The sequence below is a fragment of the Dioscorea cayenensis genome, chromosome 4 (genome assembly GCF_009730915.1).
Source record: "Dioscorea cayenensis subsp. rotundata cultivar TDr96_F1 chromosome 4, TDr96_F1_v2_PseudoChromosome.rev07_lg8_w22 25.fasta, whole genome shotgun sequence".
In the NCBI taxonomy this organism is placed as follows: domain Eukaryota; kingdom Viridiplantae; phylum Streptophyta; class Magnoliopsida; order Dioscoreales; family Dioscoreaceae; genus Dioscorea; species Dioscorea cayenensis.
The window spans coordinates 6,385,642-6,409,314 of NC_052474.1; the positions used below are offsets into that span (position 1 = coordinate 6,385,642).

General features: G+C 36.3%; 1 protein-coding gene across 1 annotated transcript; it reads right to left on the reverse strand.

Moving 5' to 3' along the window:
* Positions 1 to 9,033: 9,033 nt before the first annotated feature.
* On the reverse strand, positions 9,034 to 22,233 carry LOC120258830 (protein MICRORCHIDIA 6-like). The gene is made up of 20 exons (XM_039266263.1): positions 21,911 to 22,233; positions 18,352 to 18,651; positions 18,191 to 18,265; positions 18,057 to 18,091; positions 17,793 to 17,871; positions 17,591 to 17,680; positions 17,438 to 17,513; positions 16,834 to 16,912; positions 16,548 to 16,682; positions 15,503 to 15,601; positions 14,738 to 14,839; positions 14,520 to 14,666; positions 12,587 to 12,679; positions 12,160 to 12,211; positions 11,932 to 12,043; positions 10,453 to 10,608; positions 10,286 to 10,365; positions 10,061 to 10,173; positions 9,401 to 9,456; positions 9,034 to 9,106 (listed from the first exon to the last, which is right to left on the reverse strand). The coding sequence occupies exons 2-20, from the start codon at positions 18,629 to 18,631 to the stop codon at positions 9,049 to 9,051; spliced, it is 1,917 nt and encodes a 638-aa protein (XP_039122197.1). The 5' UTR covers positions 18,632 to 18,651; positions 21,911 to 22,233; the 3' UTR covers positions 9,034 to 9,048.
* Between the last annotated feature and the right edge of the window lie 1,440 nt (positions 22,234 to 23,673).

A 23,673-nucleotide genomic window follows, 5' to 3' on the forward strand; every position in this document is an offset into this window, starting at 1 on the left:
TGGCCAAGCGGATGGATGCCGTTGCTCGAGAACAGCTAGCTCGAAGGCGGGATGAGGAGAGCGGAAGGCCTACATACGTGCTTGTGACGGGCTAGCAGATTCTCACTTCCACCCGCCGCCGCGCAGCGCGTCCTCGGCCAGCCGGGAGAAGCCACTACTACCCGGCGATTGACGTGCCCTCCACCACCCGCGACAGCAACGCAGTCCCACAGAGCCGTGGCGCTCAGCCGTGGCGATGGCCCAGTGACATTGGGCGAAGATGTACTCAACTCTTATCGCGGCGTGCGAGATATTGATGACGAAGTTTCCTCGAACATCGGCTCGTGTGGAGGGGCGGATTCGCGGCCCAAAGTTTTGCGCCGTCTCAGAAAGAGCCGGCTTACCCGGGAGGCGAGGCAGGGCGTGTCAGATTTGACGACGAGCGACATCGTCGAAGGAATCGTTCAAAGTGACCACGATGTTCGAGAGAGACTTGCGAAAAAGGGAGAAACAATCACGCCTCATCTCGGCATGTGACAGTGAAAGCGATAAGCAACACTATCATTTGGTGATCTTTATTCTTGAGTCATCGTAGATTGATGACATGGCCGTAGCGGTGGAGGGACGTCAAAGTAGATGATGTGGCCGAATTCTTGCATGGTTGAGAAGGTCGTTGACTTCTCTTTCTCGATGAAATCGTCGACCCGAGTGGAGCCAGTTTCTGCAGAGAATGCAGCGTCAAGATGGACAGCAATCCGCGAAGGTCGAAACGAGTTAAGGGTGTGTCTCCCGATGATCTTTGTTATGCGTGGCGCTAGCGGTTGAGAAGATCGTCGAATCCGTTCTGGTGGTAGAGTCGGCGTCAGCAATGACCAGCCGTGATAGATCCCACCTGCAGCTAGAGAACCGTATGAAGAAGTATGCTGCGGTTGATCATACATCGTAGGTCCCACATGTCGAGAGACCTGATCCCACAACAAGAGCAATGATGTAAGGATGTATCGCGGGTTGATCTTAGTCGTAGTCGATCCCAGCATCCAAGGAAGATCTTTGCTGCCGAAGCCAGAACAGCGAGAGAGAGATGATCGAGGCGATCAAAATTGGACCGCGGCTCGAGCTTTTATTCAGAAGAAGAGAAGAAATGGGTTGGCACAGTCGGGTGTATGATCTGACGAGGGTTGATGAGGATCTTCCTCGACTCGCTACATGGACGGGTAAAGTGTCGTATGATATTGTTTAAAAGGTTTCTTATAGTGTTTTAACTGATTACCTAATAGTGTTTAATACCATTATGTTATCATTTAAGTTTTGATCTTAGTTTAATTATATATAATATCTATAAATATATGATTGATAATATCGTTTAAATATTCTGATATAGTCTACTAATATCATTATCGTTTAACCTCGACCATCTGTGGTGTGGAAGAATGGCCATTGTCGATCGCCTGTATGACGGGTTATACTGTTGCTTGAGGGAAGGAGATGGTGTTGATGATGTGATGGACGCTTCGTGTCATGTCCTCAAAAGTCGTTGACGAGACCCGTATCCTTACTGAAGCGCGCCTCCGTCGTCGAGGCCAGCTTGCGTATATTTATGCAAGCGGGGACGGCGCGCTGCAGCCTGATTATGGCTATGATCCGGGATGCGTGCGCACTGCGTAAGTTCGGTGTCATCCCTCAGATAATCATGAATGGCTGCACTTCCATATCAAGTAAATCACAGACGATGATAATACAGAATCGGGCGTTATTCTTAAGTACAGGAAAGTACGATAAGGACGAGCGTTGGACATAGTAAAGTTCACTAATTATGTCGGATTAATATCGCATTTTGGTATTTCATCCCGGGTATTCTAATCTCGACTTGCGTATCTGGCGACGGAATCTACTACGACCTTTGTGTCGATATGGAGTTAAGCGGTCGGCTGCAGCAGCAAAATGCCGCTCAGTGCGCGAGCAGAAACCCGCGCGAAAAACAAGGAAGCGTCGATTGCGGCCGTCGTCAGTGCGGTTTTATCGGCGAGTGCTGTAGGGGTGAGAGATTCACGGCTATCCATGAACGGGCGTTCCTTACCTCGGATTACGGTATGTTACGCGTACTTAAGGAGGGAGGCGGTAAGCGTCCGTAGCACAAGGGGTCGTCGCGGCCGGGTTAAATTACATTTTTGAATAACATGTCTTGTATATACATATGTCGATTTTGTTTTCAAATGTAAATGCGGACAAATTCAATTCATTGTTTTCGTGTTGAACATAGACTTGATATATCTTAATGTAAATTTTGTTTTGTTTTGAATTATGGCCGGGTTAAATTCCATTAGGTTTTATTTCGTTTGTTTAATTTCGTTGTGATTGTGTCGTTTCAGCGTTTCGTTGTTTAAATATAGTATATATCGTTTAAACATCGGGTTTTAAATATTTTCAAATTCGGTGTACGTTTAAAAATAACACTTTTCTCTGTTTAAATGAATGCACTTATTGTTTAACTAAATATGGAAGTTGCCGCATCGATACACATATCATCTGATGTACAGGGATTTGTTTGTTTTCGATTGTAAAGGCGAGTTCGATTTAAGACTTCAGTTTCGTGTTTAATTCGTTGTAGTTATATACGTTTCGTTTCATTGTTTAAATATCTATATCGTTTCAAACGTCGGGTTCATACTGAAATTCCAGTGTGTCGTTTAAAAATAACAATGTCTCGGTGTAAATACATTCAATTCGTTATAAATACACAGATGTTTACAGCAGCGTCAGATCGGGTTTTTCATTATGACAATACCTGAGTCGTGACGGTTTCATTCGAGATCGTCGATTGTGGCGGATCGTGGCGGTGAGTGCGATGTAACTCGCGGACATCGAGCAGCTTGCGACTCGATCCTCTTTTCTGAAGCGCCCGGTGCCTTCTACGTCGGTGATCGTAAGCGAAGCTCCACGATTTCAAATCGAGAAAGCATCGTACGTCCGGGTATGGGGAATATAGCTTCTTGTATGCGAGTTTAGTAATTGTCGCGACGGTGAGTACCGCTCATAAATGTCGATGTCGTTGGGTGTGCATACGCATTATTCTTTGCGCAAGCATGTTTTGCAAGGGATACCATAAACTTGCCACCTTGACGAGCGAACAGGATTCGATGGCGAGATCCGGAGTTCTTCTGCGTTTGAGTCGATCAGCCCGTGGCGATCAGCACGACCTGACGACCAACCGCAATTTCGGCTCTCCTCGACGATGATCTCTTAACCCGGAATGTAATATGCAGGCGTAAGTGGGTCTCCGTTTGATCGGCTGCTCGCGACCCGGTTTCACTAACATGCGCATCGACAGAACACAGCGAAATGAGGTTAAGCAAAGGCGAGTGATGGTTAAATAATCCGTACGACATGTTTAAACATTATTGTAAATATATATAAGCGAGGAAAGGATTAATATTTAAAAGTCGAGAAAAGTGTAATTAAACAAAGATTGAGAATGTTTAAAGGTAGCACAAAATGTTAAGTGTAAATCAGCGTTCGCGGGGACGCTTATAGGTCGGCCAGTTTTACGTCGCTTGATAAATGGCGAGGCTTCCTTGATCGAAGCATTGAGCGACTCCATGACGTTGAATACATCTCACAGCGATCAGCCTCGAGCGGATAATTCGACCAATGTGCCGTACTCCAGGTTATTAATCGACCCGGTGATGAGCTTGGGTGATGTGGCTGCCGGTTCGATTCAGCGGTATCGTGAAATCTTTAGCCGTGGATGCGCGATACGGAAGCATATAGACCCGACCTCCTCCCTCGATGCCTTCGAAAAGTCGACGTTTGGCGTTTTCGTAAATTGGCCTCGAATGTCGAGGGCGATGCGTGTAGCGAAAGAGGGAAGACTCATCGCGATTGCGCTCGCGAGGCCCTGGACTGTCCAGCACGAGGTGGTATCTCGTGATAATCTCCAGTCCTCATTATAAGGCATCGCCCGACAGATGAACCAAGTCGATTGGCGTGGTCTAGATTTATCTGCGACATGGCGATGGAGCCCAGTTGTTTACCAGTCTTTACATGATAGCATTTGATGAGTGTGCCGATATTTTCCAAGGGAGGGATTGGGTACCATCGAGAAGCAGTGAGACTGCAAGCCCTCTTGAATCCCAGCGATACCGCCACGAGAAGAAAGATGCACGTTTAAAAGCGATCGGCGTCTCTCTCCACGATGCATGACGGCTACTCGGGTTCTCTCGACGCTTATCCACGTACCATGACGATTAATAGGCTTGGAGATGTCATTTGCCGTCGAGGACCACCCGGGGCGTACTCTTTTCCATAAGCACGCTGTATGGTATGTGGACACCATGTTCCCACCAATGTCGCCCGAATATCCGATGGACTTGTCAGAGGGGCGGTCGTGAGCTTGCGAATCACTCGTCACGTAACGTTTTTGGAGCGCTTTCGGATGTGGTAGAACCTATGCCACCACATGAGTGTGTGGCAGGTTGATTGTCTTGATTACGAAAATATTTTTGTTATACTCTTTTTTGATGCGTGGAAGGCGCCCACGACCCGACCGTGTGGCGCATTCCATGATCGCTGATGTTTTTAGTTCTTTATGGGAATTGAAGTCAAAATTCCTTTTGATTGCATGATTTGATACATCCACGAAATGTTAGAGCACAATCAAAAGCGTTGTCAATATCGACAGCGGCGCGGAATGATCGCGAGGGAAGGAAGAGCGTCCAGCGTCCGAGTCACCATGGGGATGAATGGGACGCGCTCGCGGTCACGAGATTCCTTGACCGCCCGGTCGAATGAAAAGGTCAATATGTTAAGCGGAGGAGATATAATGTTTAAGTGATAATGACAATATTTAAGCGTTAAATTAAATACTTAAAGCATTTAACTAATAACGTAAACGACTAATACTGATATGTTACAAGCAGATTGCCGGACATAGTTTACACAATAATGACCCCAGAATGTAAGAATAATTAAAAGAAAGGAACTTCTGACAGAGTAAACCTCGTTTTCATTAGGATTAGACGATGAGCACATTTTACATCTCGCCGACAAGATCAACTCTATTTTAGTTTTGAAGATGGAGTGGGCGTGGCGCATCGATTGGGAAAGTCGACATCGTCCTATTATGCGAAATGACTAGGTTTATATCCGTCTAGTGTGATGAACATACCAGACAAGGAGAAACTTGAGACCCATGGCGCTCACATATCTCATTTAACACTAACTCTCCAAAAAGTGACAGCGTGAACATTAGCACTCTTCACTCCACGTTGAATCTAGCAATACACACAAAACTCTCCATAATATCGATTCGAGCCCAGATAGATCTGAACGAATAGAAAGTGAAGAACAAAGAGAGCGAAGAAGAAGAAGTGAAGATGTAAAGACGAAAGCGGTCGGAAAGGCAGAACAAAAAGTCTGGGTTGTATGCATAGAGGTTAGACTAGGCGTGATGTGATTGGGCGGTATTTTTCCACCTCCATCAGGGCGAAAAGGGAAATATATGATCATTGTCGCGAGAAGACATGATTGTATCCGTTCGAGATGAATGTTCTCGACTCAACATGAGTCTCTGTGTAAGCGTCAGAGCTTTTTATGTTTAAGCGATACATATAGTGTTTAAAATAATGGTTATGATTTAACTAAAAATTATATCATGTAAATAATATGTTATTGTTTAAAAGTGGATACTTTAAAAGACATCAGCAGCTTGAAGATGGGTACCTCTGATACAGTTTGTTTAAACATCTTTCGTATTTTTCTTAGATGCACAGTTTAAAGTAACTCTTAAACAGAAATTGTAGTATTGTTTAAACATGTTTCTCGTATTTTCTATGTTTCTGATGGCGTTCTTTTGTTTCGCATTGTTTGTTTTACTAGGTCTATGTTTAAATTTGAAGTTCGCGATCGAATCGAAAGGCTTTACGTTTTATTTATAAAGATTTACAACATTTACAACATTTACGACAAACAGCATCGACTTTTGGCATCACGCTGACTCAACCCTCGGTATATGCGAAACAGAGTGATGCATGCGTGCAGTGTGATTTAGTGTTTCCCTTTCCCGCGTTTTGGGGCGAGTGGATTTCGCGACATGGTGGACCCATTTGAGTGAGCGGTGGGGGTAAGGGAGGTTAAGCGCACTATGGAGCAGGCTGTCAGGGGTGTGTAAAAATGGGAGGGTTTTGGGAAGTTTTATGCTGAGGGAGTGAGCGATAATTTTTCACCAATAATAATAATAATAATAATAATAATAATAATAATAACTAATAATGATAATAATAATAGCCACACCCATCGTCTTAAGCATTTTGATCGCAACCTAATTAATCCACATTACCCTATTAAAAGATAAAGTACTGAATAAATCAAAAATTAAATATGATCCATGCTGAATGAGTCATTGTCTTATATATATATATATATATATTACTGTAGAAGAGTGGGAATTACTCTGAGAAATTCTATAGCAATATCCATTGTTTATAAATTATTACTACTAATATTCATATGGTCATTTGTCTCTCTAGTGAACTCCCAATCCCACTGGATCTTTAACTTTGATCACATGAGAAAAGAATTCAACATTATCCTACATCTCGACATAATTATATATATGCGAAAATAGTAAAGCTGATTTACATGAGGATTGTGTTCGCAAGTTAAAAATTAATTGATCATTCAGTTTGCACCACCCACAGCGTGGGTCATTACTATCCTCACTCACATTGACGGGACTCGAACACGAGATCTTAAATATTCTACACTTGTTTTAAACTGAGTTTGGTCATTTTAAAACCCTTTGGTACTGTTATTTAATTTATAAACTAAATTTTTATATCAATGCACATATATCTTGCTACTTTATTTCAATATTATCTTTGCATAAACATGACTAAATTAATAGAAGATCCATGAGGGCAATAGTTCAGTTTGAAACAATAAAATAAACTACTTTCTATATTAATGAAATCATGCCTCAAAGATTGATTTAGTATTTATATTGGGTATCTTATTAATATTATTATTTTATTTTTTTTAACAGTCACAGGATTAAATAAAACTTGAATATTTGACCTTTGAATATAGGCCAAAAAATGTAATATACTAACAATTTGGCATTTATATTATTTTTTGTTTTTTTAGAAAATATCTTTACAATTTTCAAAATCAAATTTGTTGGTATAAATTGAGATAATTGTACAGTGCATATAAAATAGAGTAAAAAACATAAAAATTCTCAGTAGATTTTTGAAAGAGGCATTAAGATTTTTTTATATATATATATGAAGTGTAACTTCCTTCAAAGATTTTATATTTTTGATACTAATGGATTCTATATGAACTTAGGGGTCTTAGACCAAAAAATCTCAAAACTTAGTGGCTCAACCTCTATACCTATATATAAATCCATTACACTTCTATTACACAACCGATGTGGTACTATATTTTCAACATAATTTATAATTTGTGGGAAAAAGAGGTTGTCATAAATTATTTTGTTATTATTTTTTAAATATTAAAAATATTTATTATTATTTTTAAAATTACTCTATCCCTCTATTCAATTCAAAATTTAATATGAAAGATAAATATAAAAATATAAATTAAGAGTAATTTTAAAAAAATAAATAATTTTTATTAAAATTATGTCGAAATAATCAATATACTGAAGTCGAGTTTATTGACGATCAGATAAAAATAAGCCAGAGAGAGTATATATATAATACTGAGCTTTAGTAAAAAAATAAGTAATAATAATGATAACGCTACAAAAAGTTAGCAGACAAATGATGATTGATGAGAGCCATTGGCCCATTAGCCCTGGATATGTGTTTGGGATGGGCTGGCTGCTCTCCATTAATGGCATTCTTTTTGTATTGACTTTTAAAAATTAAATTAAATTAAAAATAAAAATAAACGGATTTTGCCTTTCCCGAACCTTCATGCATGGATTAGCCTTTTCTTGTTCCCTCACAGCGAATTATTATATAAAAAGAAAATGAGGGTAATTAAGGGGTATTTTGGTTTCTTTTTCTAAAAAGAAAACAGTGTTTCACTTTTTGTTTCTGAGAAACAAATATTATAATTGACTTCAGAGAAAAAGTACTGCTAAATTAAACAAATTTTCAAACTAACAGGCCTTCCCATGAATCATTTTCGGATCCCTTTAAATTTCCTTCCAACTTTGGACCAAAATAAACATTTTTTGCGTACTAGACTAGATTATAATTCACTAGTAAAAACAAATGCACTCATAATGCATGTTTGATTTATCCCTTTTTTTCAAAAAAAATAATAATAAATGCACTCACATCCCAAAATACATTGACAATCAAAATTCACTACTCGAAAATATTTTATAGTCTTTACGCTGTATAACAGGCGTGATGGGGGAACAACCCACTATTATACTATTACAGCCCTAATTCCTAGACAAAAGAATTAGTACATTCAGAATAATTTAACTCTCAAAAAGTTACAAGAACACAAGCACATAGTTAAAAACTGGAATCCTTTTTGGATTATCCGTCCAAGCTAACTACCAAGATACAACAGTTAATAGGTAAAAAGATTACACAAATCTTACATTAATGGACACAAAACAGAAGATTTAGCCTTAGATTCAGGCTACACTAACAAGTATCTGGAAGCTCTAGCTAACCAGCAGTAAGCCAAAAAACAAGGCTTTACATCAGAGCAAAGTAGGCCAAAATATGGGCTAGAAGGGTATGCACCTTCATTACTGTTTCTTTTAGTTGCTTGTAAGTCATGACTCCTCTTTTTACCACCTCCATCAACTTAAAACTCATCCAGTAGGTTTTTGTAAGCCTTTTTGAACCTCCTCAGCTTATTTCTCAGTTGCTTGTGCCTGTAGATTGAATGCAGTATCTTCAGAGAATCATAAATGATTGGTACAAGACTGAAAAAGTTGAGTGATATTTCCACAATGACCAGAATACAAAATATAAAAGATGAGCTTTCTAATTAGAATTGCAATCAAATATTGACATTGGAAGAGATACCCCAAACAGTGTTAAATTACATTGGTACAGAGGTTGATGGGTGTAACATTCATCTGAAGCTTACCTTGAGTACAAGCTGCTTCTCAGCTTCTTCATATTTATGGCACCTGATCAAACCAGTTAAAATGAACAGGGTGTGAAATGTTATCAGTGAGTCGAGACAGATGATTATATGTATAAAAAGAACATGCAATCTTCAAAATTACAAATTTAATATTTGCAATTAGGACTGTTGTCATACATAAAACAGGCCAACATATCAACTGAGGCTTTAAAACTATCTCAGCATGCAAAGTCTGACAGCATAAATAGAAAGCGAAAGGAGGAACAACAACTGCAAAGTTGACCTGATAATCATAATAGAGAACTGATAATAGGGTAGTAGGTTTATTGCTACTCACTCTGTGAGTAAGCTTTTATTTTCTGCCATCACAGTTAGCATCTGCTGCTCTTGTGCCTGTTAAACATGACAAAGAATTGTTTGTGTTACTATTGAGGAAGACATGAACAAGTTTTAACCCAGAACTTCAGTGGACTTCTCATCTTCCCGAGTATACTATGCATTATTCCCAATTAAAGCACTACCTATAAGAAATAGATAAGAACATAAATTGTTGCATATCATCCACCTAGTCCTTTTGGATAGATATGTTGCCTAATACATATAAACATACATAGAGGAGGAATTTCGTACCCTCCACTCTTCAAATACAAACACACATGCATTCTGCTATTGGAGGGCGCAAAATTAGTATTCAGCAATCCTAACCTGAACTGATCAACCTCTCACTAAAAAGATGAATTCTCTACTCTTCTCAACCGTCCGAGACTTCGGCTAACAAGAAGCCTCATTCTATGTAAAATGAAAAATCTAATTGTGTCCTATGAAGGCCAAAATCAGTATGAGCAAATCATGGGTCAGAATTTGCAGTAGGGATGTGCATGGATTAAAGGTTTTGCACTTTTGAATCAAGGAACATCAAGATTTTTCAAATGTAGCAATATCACAAATCTGTATTATATAAATCGTTGTTGCAGTAAAAGACATTCTCATCAGATACCTGCATAACAGAATTTCTTCCATTACTATCTGCAAACTTAGCCATAATGGCTGGCTTTTTCAATTGCACTGCTGTACCACTATGCCCTTGGTATCGCCTTTTTTCTGGTAATGCTGTTACCACATAATTAAGACAAAACCTTAAAAAATTAATCACAGTTTCCCAATTCCATACAAAAGATGACCTTATCATTACCATGAGAAACAACACTGTTAATCGACTTACCTGATCCTGAGCGACTGGAATCACTGAAGACCTCATCTGCTGGAAACTGGGCAGCAGTGCCTAAAGGCTCTTCTGTTGATCTAGAATAAAAGAATGCTTCAAAAAATTGGAAACATGGTGTTTACAGTGATTAGTCCTGCATCCATATAAGATTTTCATTGACAAACCTGAGGGACTGAGATGCTGCAGCACTTTTGATCTTTAGCTTTGTTGCACCGATTGGAGATTTCAAATGAGACATTTGAGAAGATCGAGAAGCAGTGTTACTTGTTGAAACAGGTGCTTTACTTTTTGTGTAACCAACCAGATGGCAATGATAGTCCCTGCACAGTTAAAAAAAAGGCAAGACTGTATCAGGCGAAATTGGTAGCCAAAAAGATGGTAGTTAAGCCATACTTTTACAATGTCATTCTTGATTCTGATGCTCATAACTCATGATAGAACATTTCTTTCTCATTAGCATTAGTTTAAATACATCATGATTTAATAATAGAGATTTCCCCATCAAATATTATTAAAGGGGATCTGACTCCAGACTTGGATTTGTAATTTTGTACGGCCACTTATGACCATGTTACTTCAATGACAACTTACATACCTCTACCACTTGATTACGAATATGTTCTCTTAGATTTTACTTCTTGGTCCATCTACAATGATAACTGTAATTCCCAACAAGAGACTACATACACAAATCACTTACATCTTTTACAATGAAATAACACCCATCCAAGATGGTTCATATGCCTAAGTCTAGAAATTATTGGGCAAGCCCAATAATTTATTTCCCTGAACCAAGTCAAGACTGGAATTCCATATCCTTTGCGTGGTCTATGCTCCTACAAATAGACAAAATTCATATGAACAAGGCACCGCCATCAACAGCATTTCTCCAAGTTCTCTATATTAGCCCACAATGCCTGTAGCCTAGCAAAACCAAATTGTTCCAGTTTTTTATTGCCATGTGCAGCCCACATAGCAGTCTAATTACAGGCCAGATGGCACCCAGTTCAGACATGGTCAATCAAGCTAAAAATCCAAACCATGAAACTTTGCACCTAAAATTTATTGGTACTCCATTTGGAATTAGACTAGTACTACAATCAACTTTATAAATAAATATACACCTTCAAATAAATAAGAAATTTAGCAAAATTTAGTTAATTTTCCACATATACTCATCTTTGTGTCAATAATTTTATCCATTTCTTTCAATCATTAAACTATCCCACTGTTATATTTTGAAGACCAAATGCAAAGAGTTAAAAAAAAAAAAACAATTCTCAACCCTCAATTGCAGCTCTACCTAACAATGATTAGAGGCATAAATAACTTTTCCATGTCCAAGTGGCCTTTGATGAGCCAATTCATTTTGTAAGCTTCAATATGCCTTCACCAGTTTAATCTCGGAATAGACGTGCATGCATGCACACACACATCCACCAAACCCTCCTAGAAGGGGGATGGCTTAAAGCATGTCATTATTAAAGCAACCAGATCAAACTAAATCAGCAAGTAATGATGCATCAACAGACAATATACTGAAGTAGAAGTGCAACATTGTTAAAGTTGAATCACAGGAGCAAGCAAAGACTCATTAATTTTAAGCTTATCTCGTGGAAAGCATTCTAAAAGATGAGCCTAACCAGTACTCATATGTCATCTCTTTCAAGCGAGTTTCCAGCTTCTGATAAAGGTTTGACTTCTCAAAATCTTGCTTATCATGGGTAGGTTTGATAAAATTTGCCTCAAGCACACCTAACAAATCACGAAACAATAACGGAAATAAGTAGTAAAAAAATTAATTCAAGGAGAATTATAGCATTGAAAAAATCTAAGCATAAAATGGTAAGCATGCAGTTGAAGGTCCATACCAACAACACCTCTGCCTTTACCATATGAGTTGTTAGCAACTTTCCAAAATGGCTGCAGCAAAAGAGTAATTAAAAGTATAAATAGTTATAAAATTATTTTGCTTCATGTATGATATTATTAGACAAAAACAGATCAAGAAAAATAAGAAAAACACAAACAAAACCACAATAAATTCTTCCTAATAGTGCTTGTGGAAACAAATGTTCTTGAAATTGTTGCAAAAACTGTAAATATATCCATAAGTATTTTTTCGAAACATAATGTGAACCATAAATTCTATAAATTAAGCCTCTATGAGGTCTTACAAGAGATAATGGTTGCCTAGCCATTGCTTAGTAAGCTATCCAGACAGGAAAAAAAAAAGCATCACAAGAGAAAATTCATATTAATGAAAGCTATAAGGATAGGAAGATAAACTATTCTCACCAGTATAAGTCGATTCTTGTGATATACACTGAATCCATGAACATCAATGTTTGGAGCATCCTCAAGAAATCCAATAAAAGTGACTACTTCAGACTGAAAATATAGAAATGATATGTTGAACACAAAAACTTCAACATTGAGTAAATAAAAATAAAAATAAAAGAACACAAAGAGAACCATTTGTGCAAGTTAGAGAGTTCATCAACTAACAAGAGTAAAACGCAATCATTCTTAGAAGTTGCCATTTCTCTAATGGCACAGAAAAGCATTTGGCTCACAAAGGTCCAGGATGGACAGGTGAGACTCAAGCCCCCAAGAAGACAAACCAGCATATGCTACATGGGTCTGCAGATAATTCCTGGCGATAGTGTGGCTAGTAAATTTCATGAATAAAGAGATAAGTGCTAATTATATGTGCTACTGCACCGTAAAGGAACTTTGGGATAGTCGGATTGAGATGTACTATGATCTCAGCGACTATTCCCAAATGTATGATCTACAACAGAAGATTGGAGAGGTTTGGCAACAAGAAGATAGTGCAACTAAGTACTTTAATACTCTTAAGGATCCCTAGCAAGATTTAGATTTGTTTAATGATTATTAGTGGAAAAACCTGGATGATTACAAACATCATAAGATAACCATCAAAAGTGGTAGGATTTTTTCAAGTTCTTGCCAGGAGTTAATATTGAGTTTGATCAGGTGAGGGGGAGGCTACTTCATAAAAGGCCTCTTTCTCCCATTGGAGAAGTCTTTTCAGAAGTAAGAAAGAAGGAGACGCAACATCATAATATGGTGGGAAAGGAGGAGACATAGCATTTACAGTAAGCCAGGTAAGTCAGTTCATGCATTCACCAGGAAAAGAATACTTTGATGCTAGTGTCAAATCCTATAAAGAGAACTCCTCCAAAGGGACTGCTGTTTAAAAAGTGTAGGCATCTACAAGTTGAAACATGTTCTAATGTTGACTAGCCTGAGAGCACAATTGATAGAAGATCAGCAACCCACTAGTGCATTTTGTCGGTAGAAACCTAGTCACCTATGGCAATATTTAAATAAAAAAATTTAAATTTAAATTTTAGTGAAGCAGCAAGAAGCACTGCTCAAGGGATTGTGAAATAATATGAAGACTCAGAAGATTTGAAGTTGTCACACTATTCACCCATGAGGGTTTATTGTGACAATAAAGCAGCAATCTATATGCACATAAACCAGCTCTACAAGGCTATACAAAACATGCAGATGTGAAAAGACACTTTATCAAGGAAAAACTCAACAGTAGACAGATTTGCAAGCCATACATTGCTAACATTAATCAAGTTGCATATATTCTTCCAGAGGGACTTCATAAAACAGTATGATGATCCAATCAGCAAGCTGTCTATGGAAGAATCTTCCATCCAACTTGAGGAAAATTGTTGAGAACAAGATGATTCAGCTAAATCACATGTTGGATTACTGACTTTTACTGCTATAAATAGATAGGATTTGTTTCCTAAATTTCTGCTTCTACATAATGATCAATGTTGTTAACTAGGAAAGTTAGCTATTTTATTCCTTGCCATTAGGAAAGTTGGTCGTTTTATACCTTGATTATTTATTGTTTTCTTCTACTAATATAGCTTGTAAATTCCACTGATAGTGAAGAGAGAAAAAAACTCACTCTATCAACAGAAGCAATGTCTCAACATCAAGTATAATTGCCACACCATAGCATAGAACACCAGTATAACCACTTTTCTCAATAGTTCACAAGGACAATTTTACTGCTTCAATAAAAGTTCGCTAATCCAAGCAAATGCAATAATTTTCAGAAATAGAGTCTCATTGGTATACTTTTCTCAATAGTTAGCAAGAAAAATTTAATGCTTCAATAAAAGCTCCATAATCCAAGCAAATGCAATCATTTTCATAAATCAAGCCTTGAGCTTACCTCTGTAATGCCGTCAACTTGAGGTTTATACTTGATGCATTCAACATACTTAAGATCACTGACTACAGAATGTGGATCAACAACTCTCCCACGCAAAACTATTTTAAAATTCATTGGCATATGAAGGTATAAAACAGATGAATAAACCTGCCAGATTTGGAAGTAAGTGTTAATTTAAGGAGGAAGATCTTAATATAGGCCTTATGCAGCAAACTCACTCGAAAAGAGTAACGAAGACGGTTTGCAACATGCTTTTGTTTCAGATTCTTTGTTGAGTCATTTGTCTTCACTATCTTATGTGATCCACTAATCAAAATATCCTGCACGAAGTATGAAAAGAAACTATAAGAAGTAGCATCACTCAACAATAAGGATCTGTAAAAGAAACAAGGTGCAACATCTATGACCAACTCGTAGTTGTAGATTTAATCATTGAAAAACAGTTGATTTTGGACGATTTTGACATGGTCATCAATTCAACATGTGAAAGAAATATAGCGGAGCAAATTAGTACTTAGGAATGAATGATTTATGTGGGATTCAAAAAAAGTACAAAATATCATTACAAAAAATACTTTCAAATTAAATAACATTAGTAAGAAACCCCTTCAAGAAAGCAATTGTTGCTATTAGAAATGGGAACCACATATAAAATAAATTCAGTTATTTCGAACATTCAGTGTTTCAGGTCTAAGTATTTTAAACCACAAGATTCAAGAAAAGTTTGAAATAATCGTAACTGCAATGTTGTGAAGAAAACAGCTTAACAAAGACAACAAAATTTGAGAAGTGAACCATATTCCTAAAAAATAATGCAAACAATATCATCATAAATTTTTAAAATTTGCCAAAAATAAGGTTCTCATTAAAATCGGAAAGAAATTTTCTAATGTCAGGCATGCAATTTATTTGTCTAAGATATTACAAAACATATAAACTATTCTTGCATGTTCTTCCAATGAAGAGTAAAGAAATGTACTCACCTCTGGATCTGTTTCAAAATCAAGCTCCATATTCCCATCATCATTAAACCACAGATTGAATATAATGATTTTTGAACCACGGGGTCCTATGTCATTAAACTGCTCATTAAGTTCAAAGCATGCGTGAATTTGAAGCTCTGATAAGACAAAAAAAAAACAGCAAGGATAACTCCAGAAGCCAAAACAAAAGGCCATTGTTGATAGCACAAAAGAACTTACTAGCAACATCATATCACCAAGTAGCAGGGATCATCATTAAAGTGAACTAGAAATTTAGTGGGAACCTTAATTTTTTAAGTTCCAAAGAAAATAGTAAACTGATTATACACAACCACTCTTCATAAGTTTAGGAAAAAATTTCCTACTTAATGATTTAACCACTATTTGGCAGTTAATTGCAAACTTAAGATTCACATAGATTGAACACTCTTGCATCATAAATCTAAATCATTTCTACCATATGCAAAAATCTACATTTGCAAAATACTGCCAAAAAGTTTTCTAAGGTTTCTTCTATATCTTGCCCTCTGGAAGCTATATGAATGTACATACTCATGCTCAATAATACGCATAAATATGGTTGATGCAATCCAAACAAGCTAACCATTGAAAGAAAGAAAACATCAAATCACAACCCAAAAAATAGTTTTTCTCTCTCTATTACAATTCAGGAACTAACTCTCATTAAATAAGAAAACGAAGGGTTAGAGTTACCAACTTAAACCAAAGCATTATTAACATTATACTCTAAACCAGATTAAATCTCTTATAAGTGCAAAATACATCGACCGTAATTAAACATGAAGACCAACAGCACAAAAATAGAACTGTATATATGCCTGTACACAAAACTATAAAGCAATTGTTGCTTCATTTCTTTATTTGCCCACACCAACAAAAGTTTGAGATGTTTCATGGAAGCAAACTTGTCCTCCAACATAAACAATCACACACAACTTGCAAAAATGATCATAAAAGGTTAAATAGTTCCATTCAACCATTTTAAAAGTTCAAACCACAAATGGCAACAATATGTGCATCTTACTTGGTTTAACAGATCATCTTCAACAGTAAACATTGACCACTTCAGAATTGCAGACAAATTAGCCGGGAAATGTTTCTGGCCATGTCGAAGTAGCCTCTCGAATTTACCAGTTGATGAATTGAATTCATAATCTACCTGCAGTTATAGAAAGCATAACAGAAAAGGTAAATTAGAAATAATGTGATGAACCCAGCAAAACTCTAAACTTAAAAGGATCAGAAGTGGCAAAAGAAATATTCATCAAGAAAATGATACAGGTACGTAAATTTGCAAAAACACCTCTCACCACAGGTACAATTATATCATCACACCCTGTTTTCCTCAGAAAGGTATAAGAAAGGAGCCCGATGCTTTGAGTTACTCTCCTGATGAGAAAAGAGTGTGTTAAAGATGAAATCATCTATTAAGGTGCTTACATTAATTCTAAGGTTGACTCTGAACAGATGAAAATTTGTCGCATCAAAAAGGGACATGATCTTGCAAGAAAGGTGATAAACAAAAGCTTCCAAATAACAAAACCCTGACTAGAGATTCATTCCAACCTCTCCAACCAAATACCACCCTTGGAATAATTTGGAATGATAATAAACCTTTTCCAATATTAAATTGATTAAAAAAATCATCATGAACTTGAATATAGCAGTTGGATTTACAAATGCTCCCAAGGATGAAGACTTCACTAGGGAACAACAGAGAAATTGTATATATAAAGCAAATTTTAACAATATACAGTATTAGTCTAAATATTTAGGTTATGAAACTGATACAAATATGTCAATGGAAGAAATTTTAGTCTTTTCAGTATTTGTCCATTTATAATTTTAGGATCACTAAAAAAGCAAAGGTCGGGATAAAAAGTGAGAACACAACATGTTGACCAGAAAAATTACCCTTTAGACACGCAGCGGCTGAAAACAAGTACATCTGCACCGAGTCGCATAGTGCTTGTCTTGAAACCATTTCCATCTGAGACAAATTTGATCAGCTATTGCATATGTGCAACATACAGAGAAATGAAGAAGCACAAAAGAAAGGAAGCCTACACTGGCCAATAGACGAGTCTGATAGCTTATCAGAAAATCCAAAACTCATGCAACGACGCAAGGATTCTGGATCCATTCCACCGCCATCATCTGAATTACAGAGACAAATATGTTTAGTTAAAATCTGGACTGCACCAAGAAATATGGCAATAATATTAACAACAACGTTGCTGGTTATATTGGTGGGAAGAGTCTAAAATACCTTGTATTAATAGAGCAGGAGTTCCATTGCGGGGATCAGTGAATTTATCAACAATGACAGAGGTAGCCCCAGTTTTCACCTTGTACATGAAAATATCATTATGAAGGGTATAACCATACCAACAGCCATGGGAAGGGAATTCATAATTACTGTTAATGAAACTAATTAAGCACATACACATCTCTACAAATAGGCAAACCCTAAATATATAATATGCCATTACATCAACCTGAACTGTGAATAATCAAGGTTTTGTAAACATACTTCATCAATGGCATTATCAAGCAGTTCAGCAATAGCTGCAAGAAAGTAGAATATACAATAGAGAAAGCATCAGTAAAATCACAGCAAGATGACAAACATAAAATAGAAAGAACGTCTGGGATGAATCTGCGTACCACCAAAGGCCCACTTATGTGAAGTCGCATTTGAATGAAGAAATTTGGGGTGGATTAAAAGACGATTTTGACTATCTAGAGTAATAGAAAACAACTGATGAATATAATAACTAGGAAGATCAGAAACAACTGCATATAGGTAAAATAGAGAGATTGAATACTTAGGGATGATGGTCCAAGATCTTTTCCAGTTTCATATTCTCCTGATCTCCAAAACTGCCGGAATGGCAGAGAACAGTCATTATGAGCGGAAGATGTATGGAGCAACTCCTCACTATATAACTTCTCCTGTTTGATTCCACATGAGCCTTGTGGGACATCATTCTTCTCATTAGTTGTTTCACAGCCAATTACAGACAATAAATGAGGCTTAATATCTTTCACACAAAGCGCTTCAGTTTCCTCATCACTTGATAAGTCAATAATATCTGGAGTATTCATTGTAAAACAAAAACAAAAGACTGGACACAAACAAATACTTCAGTTAGTTGATAGAACAAATACATAAACTAATGTCTAGAAATTCAAGAGATCAGACAACTTCAATTATCTAAGAAGCAACATATACAACTTCAATAATCCATTTGATGTGCAAACGTGAAACAGAATAATGAAGCACAAAACTTCAGACTCAACCATCTACGTCATAAACCTTAATTGACACATAAATACCCCTTTTTCATCTTCAACACTAAATCTCATAATAACATATCCTGAACACTAAATCCTAAACTCTGGTCAGAGGTCTGATTTTTTGTTGACCACCAAATTATCGTCCTCTATTGGATGAGATTTAATGCTTTATTTACAGGAAAGTGTGTTCAATACCTAGAAATTCTATTTGTGCTTTGGAACAAAACCCCTTGTTGGGATATTGTTTATTATGCTCTTCGCAGAAATGGGAACCCTTACGAGGATGCCATTTGATACCTGCCCTAAAGTAATGGTGCCTAGAATTTTTATTTTTTTATTTTTATTTTATTTTTATTTTTTTTTGGGATGAATATGAAGTACACAAACTAGAAGTTGAGAAAACTTGATGATAAGACCCTAAGAAATGTTGCAGATGAGGAGTTAGATAACTTAGCATCTAGAAATGACAGCTCTGCAAAATTGGCACAAAAAATACCTGGTGCAGCCATAGACTTAGGCTTCCAGAAATCAAGGAAACTTCAAGAAATACAAGGTTCATGATGCCCAAAGCTAAAACTACTGTCCAAAACACTGATCATATGATATAAAGAAACATTAATACAATCATCTCAAATGAAGTATGGTTAGTGTGAACTGACCAAACAAAGGGCAATGACAGCGGCCTAAACAGATTTTAAAAGAGAAAGCAGTCCATAAGATGTTGAAGGGAGAGGGGAGATAACGCCAAATTGGAGGGGGCTGCAACAATCAACCACCATTACACTACTCTCCCCAAAAAAGACAAAACCAGAACCAATCAACAGAATTTCTTAAACTAAATAACCTTCCACCTATCTAGCTACTACGAGGTGTTGTTTGGAGGTGGAATTTGAATAGAGTGAAATGAGCATTCTAATATAAAACACTCATTCCCATGTTTGGTGCCAATTTATAAACCATTCCATGGGTAAGGATTGGTCAAGCGGTGGGGATGAGATTTTATAACTAATAACAAATAAAAACTTAAAGATGTATTAAACTTTTTTTTTAAGGACTTCGGGATACCCAACATTTGCGCAACTCTCATACCTAACATTTTTTCTCAAGCATGTTAAAATTTTATTTAAAATATAATTATATTTCTAGTAATTATATATTAAGATTTTAATATAAATATAATTATATTTTCTGTAATTATCTATTAAATTTTATAAAAAAAAGCATAGTATAAAGTTATATACACCAGTCTGTTCTAACTAATCTCATTGAACAACCAAAAAATAGAATGAGAATAAGATTACCATTCCATGTCCGTATTCAAACATTCAAATGGGAATGGTCATTCCATTCCATTCTTATAACTCATTCCATTCCCACCTCATTCAACCCCCACTTACCAGCATCTTAATATTGAAGAAGAGAGAGAAACTATAGTGTGTTTTTTATTTTAAAAATGTGGACAATGTATGAGGGGAGGAGACTCGAACTTCAACTTCTAAGGTCCTTGCATAATAAACCTTTCTTATAAAAACTCGTAAATTATTTCATACTTATCCTCAAAACCTCTAGTTAATTGGCAATTTTTTGCTAAATAAATCAGCTTAGGTAGTTAGACCTATTCCAGATCCATACAAGCATTGGCTCTACCAAATTTGTTGTTTCTTTCTAATTATTTTGAGACTTATAATTAATAAAATAAAATCAATGTTAAACGTCAATAGGAGGCTGGAGCGTAGTTCATATATAGGGGAGTGAATTATAGATATGATAACTTGGAGATTCACTCAAGCAAAGTGAGATGAAAAATAATACTAATTAAATAATTTTAAAAAACAACTCCTAATTTTAGGAAAATTTGAATTCAAAAAACAAAATAGAGATGTTTCTCTTCTGTCTTATTTTTACCAAAAGAGAGACACAAAACTAATATATAATTAATAGTATATTGGAAAGGTATAGAGCCTTGCACATACAAATACAGTTGACAAGCACCTACAGAAGATTTGATTCAAGGTACCAATAAAGGCATATTTAAGGTTTAGGTTTTTTTAATGTTTCAAGTTTCCTAGTCAAGTGTTCAATGGTCTTGAGAGGTTAGAGTTTGAAGTTTGTTACTATGGATTTAGGATTTTGTGTTAGGGATTCCAGGGAGATTAAATCAAGTCTCCAATCTCTATAAGGACTTTTCCAGCAATTTTATGCACTAAAATGCATGTTTTTCATAGAAGAATTTTGTGGCAGGATCATAGAAGACACGGAGGATGATAAGTTCCAACAAATTTCAGGGTTAATTTAAAAAGTATGGCATAAAGTTAAAACTAAGTTGTGATTATGGTGTTGCTAGTAGATTTAACAAGAATTCAATACTTACACAAAATGATGATAAAAAGAAATCTCAATATCATCATAAGAAGCATCTTGAATCACCATTGTAGTCCCAAATCTTATTAAAAATTATTAAAAAAAAAACTCAATAATCACCTGATTTAGTTTGCGTGTTTCTTTCCTTATAGGTATTGGCCAATAGAAAAGTACAATAAAATAACTACATCCATTGTCCACCTAACAATTTTTAAAAGGAGGGGTTTTGCATATGTATCCATAAAAAGGTATTTAAATAATAATTTACCAAAAATAAATTTTGTATTTACAAGTGTTTCCTAACTAGTATTGCATAACCATGGATTAAGTCAAATGTCCGATGCATGCTTGGATTCTTCGATTTGTCACTACAAAACCTTAGAATTAATAGTTTGTGAAAAAAAAAAAACTAAGTCTTTTCACACTAGAAGTTAAGTTATACTTTTCCAATACTCAAATTAAATTATCATCAAGTAAACATGTAGTAATGAAGTTTTGTAGCAAGATTTCATGAGAAAGTATCTAGTATTTACACTTTTGCATGGGTTATGAACATAAAAAAGAAATCTTTACCTACTTTATTCCAAGATTTTCTAGGGTACAACAAGTAGATTGGTCTTGTGCATCCAAAGTAAACAACATTAGAACCACTCTTGAGTTTCAACTAATATGAGAAAATTAAGATAATATATAAATAAGAAAAATAAAATAAAAAGTAGAATCAACCTGGAGTCCTTGGGGAAAGTAATCAGTGCATTGTATTTCGCGTAGCAATCTTAAACCGCAAAAAGAAAACCAAGATCAACGAAGAAAACAGATCTGAGAGGAGGGAATAGGGTAGGATTTGGGGATGAAGAATCTAGGAGGAGATAGGGCTGATGAGCTGGAATGGTAGATGGGAGATGGTCCTCCCCGCTGGGTAGATACTCTAATCCCTGATCAACCAGATGATCGGAGAGGAGAAGAATGGAGAGAGAAGTGAAATGATGTTGGAAGTTGAGCCGCTGGACAAGAATGGGTTTGGGCAAGAATTGGGAGAGATCTTCCCGACCACGCCACTAATTTAGGGGTGAGGGAAATTATGAAAGTGACACGTGCCCACTTCATTATCAAGCGGTGAAAATGGGCCATCATCAAGCGGTGAAAATGGGTCAATCTTGCAAGGAGAAAATTTAAAGTTATTAACTATAATTAAAATTACATATAATTGAAATTACAATGTAAGTGAAAATATTATATTTCAACTTTCATTATTATTGTTTGATTTGTTATAACTAAGAATGATGCATCTACTTTTTATTTATTTGGTTTGATTTAAATTTAAAAATATAGTTACCATATAAGTGACTTAGTAGAATTACCCCATTATTATTATTATTATTATTATTATTATTATTTAATAGTCTTCATTAAAATTAATTTATATTTAATATTTATTTAATTTTATTACCTAAAAAAAATTTATAATTAATCTTTTGAAAACAATATAATATTTTCAAGGGAAAATCACTGTTCACCCCTCGTTATTTTCAAAACTTCCCAAAAACCCTCCAATCTAGACATCCCGGACGGTACTCCGTTATATTTTACATTCCTTTAACCCCTCACCGCCGGTAAGTTGAAGTGGGTCCATGATATGTAAATGCTTTTTAGCAAAAGAGGAAAAATAGGCCCTACGATCACATCAGTATCCGAACTTTATGTCATAGTTTTTCAATGCCTCCCGCTTGCTTTTTCTCAAACAAAGTTTAGAGCTGCTCATATCTTGTTCTTCTTGTTCTTATTCTTGTTCTTCTTTTTCTTCTTCTTATTCTGGCGTACTCAATTTTAGTTCTTCCGATTAAATTATGGAGAGTTTTTGTGTTGTCGCCATTGCCACCCTTCCTGTCCGCAAGTTGTGTTGTAGCCATTACCACGCTTCCGATCACAATCGCGAGATCGTCGAATGAACTGCTTTCGAGTAGGGCATTGTGTATATACTTCTTAGTATTGTTTAAATATTGAACTTTAGATTTACATATATCTCATTATTGTTTAAATATCGCTTCTATGTTTAAATTTGTTCTTTTTATCGCTTTAAAAATGTATTTTTATCCGCTTAAAAATATACAACGCCGATGGTGGCAGCGGTCTCCAAGCTTAATTAATACACGCTCGGTTACCCAAGCTTTTCCACTGCCGTCGCACATAAAAAATCGGAAGCCGAGCAGAGCAGTCGTTGGATTTCGCGAGTATAAATGGGAAGGAAGAACCATTTCGTTGAACATACTCTACTGGCGCAACCACTCCTCTTCCTCTTCCTCTTCTTTTTGTGTGATGGTCATCCTGTCGAGTCGAACATTTGGTGTTCACGACATTCGCTCCATTCAAACCACATTTTTAAGATCATAGACTTTTTACAGGATGTGTCATAATTGTTTTCCTCTTGTCATCCCTAAACAGCCTGTGGGTGAAAACTTTTTCTTGCCCAAGTCGAAATGCTCGCCTTC

Bases quoted from the DNA above. Each gene is read 5' to 3' on its own strand.
- LOC120258830 (XM_039266263.1), bottom strand. From the start codon at position 18,631: ATGAATACTCCAGATATTATTGACTTATCAAGTGATGAGGAAACTGAA. The intron at 18,266-18,351 runs GTATTCAATCTC...CTATTACTCTAG, and splicing joins TCTTGGACCATCATCCCTAA to ATAGTCAAAATCGTCTTTTA. The intron at 10,174-10,285 runs GTAAGTCGATTA...ATGTGGTAACAG, and splicing joins TTCCAGTCGCTCAGGATCAG to CATTACCAGAAAAAAGGCGA.